The 14,144-nt window shown below is 41.3% G+C and overlaps 1 protein-coding gene across 4 annotated transcripts in view; it reads right to left on the reverse strand.

Annotated features, from left to right (window-relative positions):
* Nucleotides 1-692: 692 nt before the first annotated feature.
* LOC126535998 (N-acetylglucosamine-6-phosphate deacetylase) overlaps nt 693-14,144 on the reverse strand; it is a 36,581-nt gene continuing 23,129 nt past the window's right edge. For 3 of the 4 annotated variants that reach the window (XM_050182879.3, XM_050182880.3, XM_055073472.2), the window contains exon 10: nt 693-995. In XM_050182879.3, the coding sequence (XP_050038836.1) occupies nt 766-995 (230 nt within the window). In that variant the 3' untranslated portion in view covers nt 693-765. Of the gene's footprint in view, nt 996-8,752; nt 9,800-14,144 lie in introns of those variants that run through there. The other variant, XM_055073473.2, reaches the window with a different exon arrangement.

Consider the following 14,144-nt stretch of genomic DNA (forward strand, 5'->3'; position numbering starts at 1 on the left):
GTGTGTTCATTGGACTGTTTTTTCACAGATCCCTTTGTCCAAGTATGCCACATGGCAGAATGCCATGACTGCTGTGTGCTACTTTATTTCAATATAAAGCTACATGGCTATTATACCAGCCTTAGTGAGGTATAAGACATTTCATGTTCTAAGTTGACATTTTAGTGCTAATGTAATGCCCTTTTTTTTTCTTTGCCTCAATTATTCAACTTTTCCATATATATGTGAGTGTGCCACTGACTGACAGTTCTGTTCCCATTTCTGTTTTTACGATTTACAGTAGAAAAAAAAAAAAAGACCCTTTGAGGTGTTGAAGCTTGAGCTAGATTATTTTTTCTCTATATATTTGCATTATTGTTTTCTGTGCAATCTTGAGTTGCATTTTTACCACTGTGACACCTTTGTTTCATCTGGTGCTGCTCTGTTGCACTAATGTTCATTTACTGCCGCACAAAAAGAACCACAAATGTAATATCTTCGACTTAATTGTCATGAGTGTGTGCATCTGTGTAGCTTCAGGCACAAATTTTATGAACGTACAGCATACTTTGACTTACAACAGCCTGTTGTCATATATTTGGCTTGTTCAAGGCGTAAAGTGTGCAAGTTCCCGGAAAGCTTATTTTTCTGACCGCAAGAGAAATGCCAGAAACATGTTAAAGGAACTGCGGTTATCACAAAGCATGCACATATCAGGACGATCATAATCCAATTTATCAAATATATATCTATAAGCTTATCTCAGTTGTCTTCAGCTGCAAGCCTCTAACTCCTTGATATCACATTAGGCCTTGCATTTATAACAATGAGTTCGGTCCCAGGTTTCATCCAGACGCATTCTCCAGCTATCCAAGTAGACAACACATGAAGGTTATTGTCCAGCATTACAAAGTCTGCGTCTGCACCAAAGTCAAGGGTTCCTTTGTGCTTCTGGATGCCAAGCACCTCAGCAGCATGCAATGATGCTGATTCAAGGGCCTCGACAGTAGTGCAACCTGCATACACATAAAGTCATGGACAATCAGCAGTTACTTTAACACTACAGGAGCATACAAAACATGTCAATTAACCACAAAAGCAAAAATCTGGTATTTCACCACAAACTAGTACTAGTTGTGACTAAGTACATTTTAACAGGTTAAAATCAAGCTAAATCTTGAAGAAGTTATATATACCAAGCATTTGTTATGTGCTGGTTGCACCGCAGCAAATATTTCTCTGGTCTCTTCATCAGATATTCTTATTTTTCCCATTTATGCTTTCATTATTTACCTGAACTGCCACTCCAGGAATTAGAACCACACATGAAGTTTTCAGCGCGCTGGACCAAGCTCTGTCGATCGGAACTGTAAACACTGCCTTTGAGAAATAGGTTGTTGGGTCGTTTTTATCAATTTTACACATCAAAACTGCCAAAAAAGTTATTTTAAAAGAATGTCAGAAATATACTAGCATAGAGAACTAGAGTGAACAAGCAGTAACCCAGTGGGAAGCATGCGTATGCTACCTGGACTTTAGCATATGACGGGCATGAGTACTCGTCTTGATGTCATGCAAGCGGCACTTGCAGCACCCCTGTAGGCCAGGCTCGGGGCTAATAGCAATATCTCCATACATACGGTCAAATTTATGCCTCTGCCTGCCTCTGATAATTTCCTACAGTTAAAACTGAGTAACCTTATTGCATGCATGGCTCACACACCATAGTTCTTCTCTCTCTCTTCTTTTATTATAGTGATGGAGCCATGGGGCATGTGCACATGCCGCCTGCACTGGCTCAAGTGGGCAGTAATGACATGCAAACAACACTGCAAAAAAATTAAATTATGGGGTTTAACGTGCCAAAACCACCTTCTGATTATGAGGCACGCTGTAGTGGAGGACTCCGGAAATTTCGACCACCTGGGGTTCTTTAACACGCACCTAAATCTAATACACGGGTGTTCTCGCATTTCACCCCCATCGAAATGCGGCCACCGCGGCTGAGATTCGATCCCGCGACCTCGTGCTCAGCAGCCCAAGCAAACAACACTGCAAAGCATGGCAAAAGTGGCATGGAGGGTGGCACACCAATGCACAATTACTTAGTTAAAGAAGACTGCATTTCAAGGACTGTTTCCTGCACAGCAAAAGCTGCACACGCCCACATGCAGTATAGTAATGCATAAACTCCCACCACAGTAACCGTTATGCGGGTGGACTTTTCATGCTAAACATTAAGAGCAATACTGTTATGTTGGCGGTGCTGCTGGTTTTATTATTTGGTTATTTTTCGTCAAGCATAAAAGCAGGCTCTACAGGAGCAAGTTATAGCAGTGCCAAGAGTCATATTATGCATGTAACCTAATAGTGTTGATCACCGAGTTCTATGAAATAAACAAAATAATAATAAAAGAAAGGGTGTGATTAAGCACACACAAGCTATAACAGTATAGTTTGAGACCTCATCCAAGAATATTTGTAACTGCAACGCTATTTCTAACTGCATTGCTATGAATCAAGACATCAGCGATTAGCTGGTGCACGTAGACTAAGAAGCAGAACTTCCTACACCATGAATTATCCCATAGCTCTTTAGTGCTCTTTCAACAGTACTGGTGGGATAGGTAAAAATGGTGCTGCTGAGATCAAATCTAGCTATTAACTATGAAAAAACCGTCTTTATGAGAATAACACTAAGGAAAAAGCCCCTTCTCTCCCACTATTTTACCCAGAACACTTATATATCCAAAGTATCTCCCTACAAATATCTCGGTATACACATATCACAATCTTTCCTGGTCAAAACATACTGACACTGTAATGGCTAATTGTCTCCGCAAATTGTTCACCCTCAGACGGTCGCTAAAATTCTCCACACCAGCTGTCCGCCTCCTGGCATATAATACAATACTTCGTCCTACTTTAGAATATGCAATAATCATTTGGGACCCCTACACAAAAACAAATATTAAAAAATTAGAAAGAATTCAAAAGAAAGCGCTCCGACTTATCTACAATTCCTATGGTCGAACTTCAATAACAGATCTCCTTAAACGTAGTGGCTTCTCTTCGATTACAGAACAAAATTGTGTTTCCCGATTAAGATTCTTTTTTCAGCTAATGAATGGCCACTACCATATTGATACCTCGAATAGCTTAACACCTATAACTGGTTATGCTACTCATCATAAACACTCCCTAGCAGTAACCCCATTAACACCACACAACTGCTTCAAATACTCTTATTTTACAAGAACAATAGTTGATTGGAATAAACTTCCTGATGAAGTCGTTACACAAAATTCTTTATCCCGTTTTCAGGCGCACCTGCATTCATGACTCAACCACACAGTTTATTTGCTCCTTTTTTCATGCATTCTGTCCTTTTGCCATGTTGAATTCAAGTGTCGGCATGATTGCTTGAACTGTATATTTGTACGAATGTACTTGTATGTTCCCACCGTGTTAAGATCTTGTAAAAGATCGCAGTATATATAAATAAAAAAAAAATTTATGCCATTTGGTACAGAAACCAGACTACATTTGAGCAAATGCCTACTATAAATTCGGTGCCGACTTCATTTAAGTAAGAACACAATACTCATCAATGCACAACATGTTAATGTAGATGCTTTCGGCATAGCACACTGAGCAATGCTTTTCCCGATGATTTAAATTACCTACCTAACACACGGCATGCACAGAAACAAATTTGAAGTTAATTCACAACTGTATATTGTTACAATGACTAACTGAAGTCTCTGACTTACCGAGATTATGTCTAGCATGTTTTGTTTCTACATGTGACAAGTACGTGAAGTACAGCCTGTGCTTCAGACAGAGCTATCTACTAGACAAGTTGGAAAATTTTGTGTCCAGCTTTTCTTGCTTTAAGTAACTGTTGACCCGGACAGGCCGCCATTGGAATCTGAACCTGGCAACATTTAACGTTAGAACGTTATCTAGTGAGACGAGTCTAGCAGTGTTATTGGAGGAATTAGAGGGTAGTAAATGGGATATAGTAGGGCTCAGTGAGGTTAGGAGGACAAAAGAAGCATATACAGTGCTAAAAAGCGGGCACGTACTGTGCTACCGGGGCTTAGCACAGAGACGAGAACTAGGAGTCGGATTCCTGATTAATAAGGATATAGCTGGTAACATACAGGAATTCTATAGCATTAACAAGAGGGTGGCAGGTCTTGTTGTGAAACTTAATAAGAGGTACAAATTGAAGGTCGTACAGGTGCACGCCCCTACATCCAGTCATGATGGCGAGGAAGTCGAAAGCTTCTATGAAGACGTGGAATCGGCGATGGGTAAAGTCAAAACAAAATACACTATACTGATGGCCGACTTCAATGCCAGGGTAGGCAAGAAGCAGGCTGGAGATAAGTCAGTGGGGGAATATGGCATAGGCTCTAGGAATAGCAGGGCAGAGTTATTAGTAGAGTTTGCAGAACAGAATAATATGCGGATAATGAATACCTTTTTCCGCAAGCGGGTTAGGCGAAAGTGGACGTGGAGGAGCCCAAATGGTGACACTAGAAATGAAATCGACTTCATACTCTGCGCTAACCCTGGCATCATACAAGATGTAGACGTGCTCGGCAAGGTGCGCTGCAGTGACCATAGGATGGTAAGAACTTGAATTAGCCTAAACTTGAGGAGGGAACGGAAGAAACTGGTACATAAGAAGCCAATCAATGAGTTAGCGGTAAGAGGGAAAATAGAGGAATTCCAGATCAGGCTACAGAACAGGTATTCGGCTTTAACTCAGGAAGAGGACCTTAGTGTTGAAGCAATGAACGACAATCTTATGGGCATCATTAAGGAATGCGCAATAGAAGTCGGTGGTAACTCCGTTAGACAGGAGACCAGTAAGCTATCGCAGGAGATGGAAGATCTGATCAAGAAATGCCAATGTATGAAAGCCTCTAACCCTACAGCTAGAATAGAACTGGCAGAACTTTCGAAGTTAATGAACAAGCGTAAGACAGCTGACATAAGGAACCATCCATAAGGAATATGGATAGAATTGAACATGCTCTCAGGAACGGAGGAAGCCTAAAAGCAGTGAAGAAGAAACTAGGAATAGGCAAGAATCAGATGTATGCGTTAAGAGACAAAGCCGGCAATATCATTACTAATATGGATGAGATTGTTCAAGTGGCTGAGGAGTTCTATAGAGATTTATACAGTACCAGTGGCACCCACGACGATAATGGAAAAGAGAATAGTCTAGAGGAACTTGAAATCCCACAAGTAACGCCAGAAGAAGTAAAGAACGCCTTGGGAGCTATGCAAAGGGGGAAGGCAGCTGGGGAGGATCAGGTAACAGCAGATTTGTTGAAGGATGGTGGGAACATTGTCCTAGAAAGACTGGCCACCCTATATACACAATGCCTCATGACCTCGAACGTACCGGAATCTTGGAAGAACGCTAACATAATCCTAATCCATAAGAAAGGGGACGCCAAAGACTTGAAAAATTATAGACCGATCAGCTTACTGTCCGTAGGCTACAAAGTATTTAGTAAGGTAATCGCAAATAGAATCAGGAACACCTTAGACTTCTGTCAACCAAAGGACCAGGCAGGATTCCGTAAAGGCTAGTCAACAATAGACCATATTCACACTATCAATCAGGTGATAGAGAAATGTGCGGAATATAACCAACCCTTATATATAGCTTTCATTGATTATGAAAAAGCGTTTGATTCAGTCGAAACCTCAGCAGTCATGGAGGCATTACGGAATCGGGGTGTAGATGAGCCATATGTAAAAATACAGGAAGATATCTATAGCGGCTCCACAGCCACCGTAGTCCTTCATAAAGAAAGCAACAAAATCCCAATAAAGAAAGGCGTCAGACAGGGAGATACGATCTCTCCAATGCTATTCACAGCATGTTTACAGGAGGTATTCAGAGACCTGGAGTGGGAAGAACTGGGGATAAAAGTTGATGGAGAATACCTTAGCAACTTGCGATTCGCTGATTATATTGCCTTGCTTAGTAACTCTGGAGACCAATTGCAATGCATGCTCACTGGCCTGGAGAGGCAAAGCAGAAGGGTGGGTCTGAAAATTAATCTGCAGAAAACTAAAGTAATGTTTAACAGTCTCAGAAGAGAACAGCAGTTTATGATAGGTGGCGAGGCACTGGAAGTGGTAAGGGAATACATCTACTTAGGGCAGGTAGTGACCACGGATCTGGATCATGAGACTGAAATAACCAGAAGAATAAGAATGGGCTGGGGTGCGTTTGGCAGGCGTTCTCAAATCATGAACAGCAGGTTGCCACTATCCCTCAAAAGAAAAGTGTATAACAGGTGTGTCTTACCAGTACTCACGTATGGGGCAGAAACCTGGAGGCTTACGAAAAGGGTTCTGCTGAAATTGAGGACGACGCAACGAGCTATGGAAAGAAGAATAATGGCTGTAACGTTAAGGGATAAGAAAAGAGCAGATTGGGTGAGGGAACAAACGCGGGTAAATGACATCTTAGTTGAAATCAAGAAAAAGAAATGGGCATGGGCCGGACATGTAATGAGGAGGGAAGATAACCGATGGTCATTAAGGGTTACGCACTGGATTCCAAGAGAAGGGAAGCGTAGCAGGGGGCGGCAGAAAGTTAGGTGGGTGGATGACATTAAGACGTTTGCAGGAACAACATGGCCACAATTAGTACATGACCGGGGTAGTTGGAGAAGTATGGGAGAGGCCTTTGCCCTGCAGTGTGCGTAACCAGGCTGATGATGATGATGATGACTCAACAATTATGGTACAACGTCTTATTTCGTCAAGAACGCCCCAAATAACTGCAGCACTTTTAAGCAACACACACAACATGTGTGCCAAGTGCAGCACAGCTTAGGACAAGAAAAAGGGGTCACATGCTATCTCAAAGAAACTTGGAGCATGCCAGTCAGTCTGGAGCAGCGGCTGATGGCCATACAATGACCACCGTGTCGCCAAAAAGTGGCCAAATTGATCCTTCAAATTATGCACTTCTCTTGAAAACATGTGGAACCCACTCTCCCTTCTTGTCCCATAGAGTGCTGAATAGACTCAGCTTTCGATGACATGGTCACAGTGTGTGTTTATGCATCAGTGGTGTCTGGTACCACAAGAGCGCCGCATCAGATTTTGTTGACGTGGATGTACTCCACTTCATACATAGCAGGCAATGTGACGAAGACTTCTTTCACTGCTTGCATTTGCGATGAAAAAATGCTCCTTCATATATGAAAGATAGGCACGCATCATGTTATTTGATGTGACATTAATCCTGATAAATCTACGAAACAAAAAAATGATGTAATGATTATACCAAAGGCATCAGAAATTTGACCCTATTTGCTACAGAACAAACGAAATGAGATGTTTTTGCAATCATAGGCCACAGCACACTACTTGCAACCGTGACCAAAGAGTAGCATGTCACATACTGTAAGCACAAAGATGCACAAATACTAACACGTAACTTGACGTAACCTTACATCCACAGTCGAACCCACTTATAACAATGCTGGCTTTAATAGTATAATGGATATAACAATTAATGAGCAGCCGTGAATTATTGTATGTGTTCCATGGTAAAATAAACCGCTTATTACAATGCTCCCATGCCACGTTATCAGTTACAAGAATAAACCCTTTTTGACGAGGCAACACACCAGAAAAAAAAATTTGCTTGGCAAGTTTCTGTACTGAGTACGAAGTTTCTTGCTAAATGTCTTTGACCAACACAATGACAGACAGCAAGCATTATCTGTTGGTTTAGACCAGGGACACAGCATCAGGAAGAAGTTTCGCACATGACTGACTTTCTTGAGAAACCATGGTCCCAGGAGACAGACCCGATGCAAAATTTCCAGCTGCAGTGGTGTCACACACATGAAGTACGGAAAATTTAACGTAGACCTGTGATTCACATATGACAAGAACTGTCTGTATAAATTCCAAACAAAGCCATAGGCGGCTTGGGGTGAAGCCCACTTCCAGTTTACTGCCTGGTGTTTCCTCCCTATTGCTAAAAAAGTTTTGGAATTTTGTTGCTGCTCTTGTTGGTGTTGATTTTGCTTATTCTAGATGTGTTTTGCCCATTCAGATAGAAAATAAACATTATTTTTTTCACATTTATATGTGCCATCACTAAAAGGTTAAATCTGGCTACTGGGTGAGTGTGTGCTGAAAGGAGAAAAAGAAACACACAATCCTCGGGCGAGAACAAAAAGAAACACAAGTTGCTTTGGCACACATGCCTGTGCGCCACGCTCCCTTTACAGCGTATCTTCATCACATTGCCTAAAAACAAATTATGACAAAAGAAAAAAAGCTCTAAGAGTCGCTTTGCCACACCCTCCTTTGTGCCACCGACCCTGCATGCCTTCATCACGTCCCTTGCCTGTCTCCCTTCCAACCCTTCGACATCAGCAAGATGGCAGAAAGGAGACACGTGATGAAGGCATGCTGTGTGGCGTGCACACCACAAAGGCAAGTGTGACCAAGTGGCTCGTATTTTTTCTTGAATTTTGCATTTTATGTTTTTACAGTGCACACACCCAGTATCCAGACTCATTTGTTATATCCAATAATGCGGCATGATAACATTGTAGTAAGCCACTTATTTTACCATAGAAAAGACACAAAAGTTAACATTGCAGCACTTGCTCACTGCTACATGCAAGTACAGGGTGACCAAAAAATACTGTAACGCAAAAAGACAACAGTAACTTTTCCACAAACAACTCAATTGAGACGCGCTTTTTTTTTATTCATAAGCACACTGAATTCTGCAAAACAGTTCACATTTTATTCTCAAAATGTCCACCTTCTGCTTTTATACAGGCCTCCAGACGCTTTCGGAAATTTTTCGAAATAGCCTTGATGCCTTCTGGAGTGATTTCGTTCCAGGTCTTCTGCAGAGCACGTTTCAGGGATTCGATGGGTTTGTGCTTGAAAGAACACACTTTTTGCTCCAGGATACCCCAAACAGCAAAGTCCAAAGGATTGAGATCAGGGGAATTGGACGGCCAAACATCCTTCCCCCAGAAGCCAGGGAGATTCGCCTCACACCACTGGATTGTTTTCTTCGCTCCGTTGGCAGGTGCCCAGTCTTGCTGCAGCCGCCAGTCAACATTTTTTTCATCTTTTTCAGCCCAGGATGAACTCACGGTAGGTCTCGGCATTGATTTTGACTCCATTTGAGACAAAAACAAGCTTGGTCTTCCCAAGGCCTGAAATCCCACCCCAAACCATGACGCTCTTGGGGAAATGGATTTTCTCCACTCTAACATTTCGGGGAGACCCGACTGGCAGCAATTCTCGATGGTTTTGAGAATTCCAGGCCGGTTCAACAGTGAAAATCTTCTCATCTGTGAAGAGAACCCATTTGAGGGCTTCGCCGCGGCTCAGCTGCCTCATTCTGCAGCACTTTTCCAATCTGGAGGCCTTCATGTGGTCGTAAGCAGCTGGCCTTTTGCTAGTTTGCACACCAGGAGTCCCAGATCTTCTTTTACAAGTAATTGCATGGTGGAGTTGCTAACTCCATGCTCGCGGGTGAGTTTTCGTATGCTCCTCAGGGGATTTCGCTTGACTTTCTTGTTGACAGCCAATTTCAGTTCCTTGGTTCTTGCAGTTCGAGGCCTCCCACTTCGCGGCCGGTCCTTGACACCTCCTGTCTCCTGGAATTGTTTGATGACACGATGCACTTGGACTCAGTGCAATTTAAGCATCTTTGCAATTTTCGGAACAGGCATCCCCAGCCTGTGGTGGTCAAGAATGGAGTACCGCAATTCTTCAGAGACCATTTTTTCTGGAAAATATTGCACCAACAGCAGTAAAAATAGTAATTCTACTTTAAAAAACACAAGTGACATGAAAAAATCAGTGTTGATGTTCAAAAATGTAAAGAATAATAAATAACATGAAATTCAACGCACGTTACAGTATTTTTTGGTCACCCGATATTGTTAAAACCAGTAATGCTAAAAGCGGATTCGGCTATACTTCTCTCTGTCTAATCAAAATGTTTGAATGTTAGTTCCCTCTGCTTTCTTCGTGCAACCAGATAAAAATTATTAGTTATAACAACGGGATTTTCTTAGCACTTAATATTGTTATAAAGTTCGACTGTGCACAGTTATTCTGTAGCAAATGTGGCAGATTAAAAGCAACTGCACTACAAATCTCACTGAGTGAGACCTCTATGACTGCACTATTTGCGTAACTCCAGCATGTTGCCTGCTATGTGTGAAACAAAGTGTAGTGTCATTTTTCATGTATGAAACCATGTTGCACTTGGAGCATGTTTTGAGTTGTTTGCATTTAAAGGGAGCATAATCAATGGATAAACAACTATTCAATAATTAAATTTTCTGTCAGTACTCCTTTAACATGATAGTTTACTTAAATGGCCCCTCACCAGGTCTGGCCATTTTGAGCTGACAAGCACTGTGCATACAATGCACAATAACGGTCATATCTGCTAAGTATTACATCGCTATGCACTGCGGAAAGAGCTGAAATTTCAAACCGAACGCCATTTGCCCTCCTCCTCGCAGTCCTTATGCTCCCAGCTGGAGAGACGACATATATCGCAAAAGTGCGCCTACGTAGATCACATTGCTGTGACATCATTCGTAGTGACATGTGACTTTGAGTATTATTCAAGGCAACATCTGTTATTTGTGTAATCTGTTGCTTCAGTAGACAAATTAAAGTTTAGAGAAATAATAAAACACACAAACCGAATGTCTGTGTGTTCTTGTTTTACTTTGCACCACAGCAAGAGAGATGTACTTCCGTTTTGTCTGCTTGTTTCCATGTCGTGCAGTCGCGCGCTCGGACAACGAAAGTATGTCATTTTCTACTGTGTTCCAGCGTGCGATCATGCTCTCTGAACTGCTTGTGTCTACCTCAGTATTTGCGTAACACTGATGTCAGGTGTTTTTGTGCACAGTGCGCAAAATCATGTACTGCACGAAACGAGACAAACAACAGCTCGTGCGCAATGCCAGCACCAGAAGTGCGCCGCACAGCAAAAAAGCGAGTAAAAAAAATGAAGGTGGGGCCTGTGACATATGCATCATGCGATCCTTGAGCTTCGGCATAGGAGTACGCAGGGAAGGAATTTCGCTTGCGGAGGCTAGAGGGGGCAAGTGGAAAGTCTCTCTCTTTGCAGTGGCCCTCACCTCCTGAAATCGTGTTCGTAGCACTGAAATATTTATATCTCGGGTATTAATGAACAAATCTGAAAAATTATTGCTGCAGAATGCTCCTTAGAGGGCACATAACTTTCAGCATATAACCGAAATTTTCTATGTGGCCTCGCGAGGGGCTCTTTAAAGGAGTATGCGGGGCTAGAATCACGATTTTTGTCACAAATGCACCTTTTTTAACGTGTGTTTTCGATCTCTAAGCATATTGCCAAGTGGTAGTGATGCATAAAGAACACAGTAGCAATACTATGGAAGACGAAACTTTTATTGGGCGAACCTGTGCCCACAGAACAGGCTACACTTAAAGAACGGCAACAGCGGCGAACACAGTCGGCGATCGCCAAAATCTGATCAGCGGGTCCAGCGCGTCGGCTTTTATACATCAGTTGCCAAATGTTCCAGAGTAATCGCTGGGACCCGTGTGCCTTCGACAAAGTTCTACACCATTCGCGTTGCACATACATGCAATCAGATTACACAAAGTTCGGCGACAACAGGGAGCGGATAGAAGCACCGATAACATTCTAGAAACTTCTGATACATGTAGGCGCAACTTGCATTGAGCGATGACGTTTGTTAGGCAGTGAAACGTGGCCTCCCGATAAAGATAAACAAGTACACGTGTCAATTTAAAGAAGCACCATGCCAAGTCTGGTTATTTTCCATGTGATAGAAAGAAAAAAATGAGCTGTTTTACCTGGCGGTTGCATGTGTTTTGGAATGTTTTGAGATCTCTGAATCAATTTTTCTCAATCTGCACTTTTTGCCCATTTACACTTTTACGAAAACTATCGTTTCAAAACTGTAAAGGCGGAAACTTTCTGTAAGATTATCTCTAGGCTGGAAATTTGTGAGGTACAAGACTATTATCTTGAACTTCTAAATTTCCTCTACAAGAAGAAGTATAGATTTCTAGATCACTGTAACAACAAAAAAACAAACTTATTTTGAAGTGATGCAATTTCTACAGAAGACGGCATAAAATTGCAAGCAATTGCTTCTATCTTGTAATATGGAGCGCCCAGAAGATATTTAATAAAAAAATTTTATCTAACTTTATTTTTATAACGACAGTTTTTCTAAGGTGGCACACACATTATTTGTTTATTTATTTATTTCAAAATATCTTACAGGCCCCATGAGGAGCATTGAGTAAGGAGGACATCACTGTAAGAAAGACAGTTGTACAGGTGAATACTGCAAAGATGAGTAGAAAACATTGTTGAAAATTCAACAGGGCTACAAATGAAGATGCGGTAGCAAACAAAACATCGGATAAATTTTGTCTCACCTGTTGCTCGCGCACATAATTAAACATTGCATACAAAAAGAAAGTGTACTAAAGCAAGAAAAGGAGGAAAAAAGAAAAATCCTAGCATTACTCGTACAAACAGAAATTACAAATTGGGGTGGCGTACAAAACATACAATAAATTTTACCACTCACATTGCTCGTGCACATAATAAAAAAAAGAGTAGTTTAATGCATGAAAGAGAAAAATAAGTTTTAAATATCTGCGTGACGTTACATAGATATACAGTACATGGCATACAGAATGACACATTTTTAGGACAGAAACTCTAGGTTCAGAAGTTGCCTAAATTTATCTCTGGCTGTTTGCATGACAGTGCTTTCAGGACAGAAATTCCACAAGTTGATAGCTTATGGCAAAGCCAACAATTTAAATGCATCCGTGTTTCTGTAGATATGAGTGAAACTTAACGCATTATTCAGTTGACATGACATGCAACGTGCACGTTCCAGCAGCAAAGACGATGACTTCATTTGATTACCATGTTTATGAAGCAAGGACAGAAATGCCACGTCACGACGACTACTTAGTGCAGGAAGTGAAAGATCAAGTTTGATTCGAGTTATGCTTGACTGCTTATTGTAATTGTGGGAAATGAATACAGTAGTTCGGTTTTGGATGGTTTCTAATATGCAGATTAAATATTCATGAGGAGAAAACCACATTGGGGATGCAAACTCGAGCTGTGGACGGACAAAAGTCAGGAAGGCTAATTTGTGGATGTTAGACAGGCTTTTACATAGGTTGCAACAAATGTACCCTAGTGTATTTGAAGCATCAGCATATATGCGATTGTTATATGAGAGGCCCAGGAAAGATTTGGTGTGAGATTAACGCCTAGATATTTCAACAGTGAAGTTTCCAATACTGGACCTGCATTTATATAATAAGAAAAGCTTGAGTTAAAGTGTTTGTGTGTGAAAGTCATTAATTTGCATTTAGATCAACTAAGTGTCATTTGCTAGGTGTTGCACCAATCGCTAATGCGTTGAAGGTAACCTTGAAGAATAAGGTGATCCTCAATGCTGGTAGTTTATCGGTATACATGTATTACACAATCATCAGCAAAAATTTGCGTGCAGGAAGAGATGTTACTGGGAAGGTCGTTGATGTAAATTAGAAAAAGCAATGGTCCTTATACACTGCCCTGTGGTACACCAGAAGTTACGTAGGTGAGGAGTTATGCAAAATTGTTCACAACTGTCAATTGCTGATTATTATCTAGGAAGTTACGGATCCAAGATAGTGTTCAACAGTTTAATTTGAGAGCAGTTAATTTGGAAATTAAACGGCAGTGAGCTACATGGTTGAAAGCATTACAAAAGTCGAGAAAGATGCAATCTGTTTAAAGGTTGTGGTCCATGTGAGAATGTACATCAGTAGTGAACTCTGGTAACTGTGTAAGCCGTGCTGATTAGTAAAGAAAAAAATTATTTGATTCAAAATGTTCATATATATGAAATGCTATAATATGCTCGAGCATTTTGCAGCATATGCTCGTTAATGAAATTGGACGGTAGTTTTCAGGGGAATTCTTCCTGCCACTTTTGTACACAGGTACCACTTTAGCAATTTTCCCATCAGAGGGGAGCTGGCCTGATGATAATGACTGGCAGAAAATATGGTAC

This window comes from Dermacentor andersoni, chromosome 4, assembly GCF_023375885.2.
Source record: "Dermacentor andersoni chromosome 4, qqDerAnde1_hic_scaffold, whole genome shotgun sequence".
Classification (NCBI taxonomy): Eukaryota; Metazoa; Arthropoda; class Arachnida; order Ixodida; family Ixodidae; genus Dermacentor; species Dermacentor andersoni.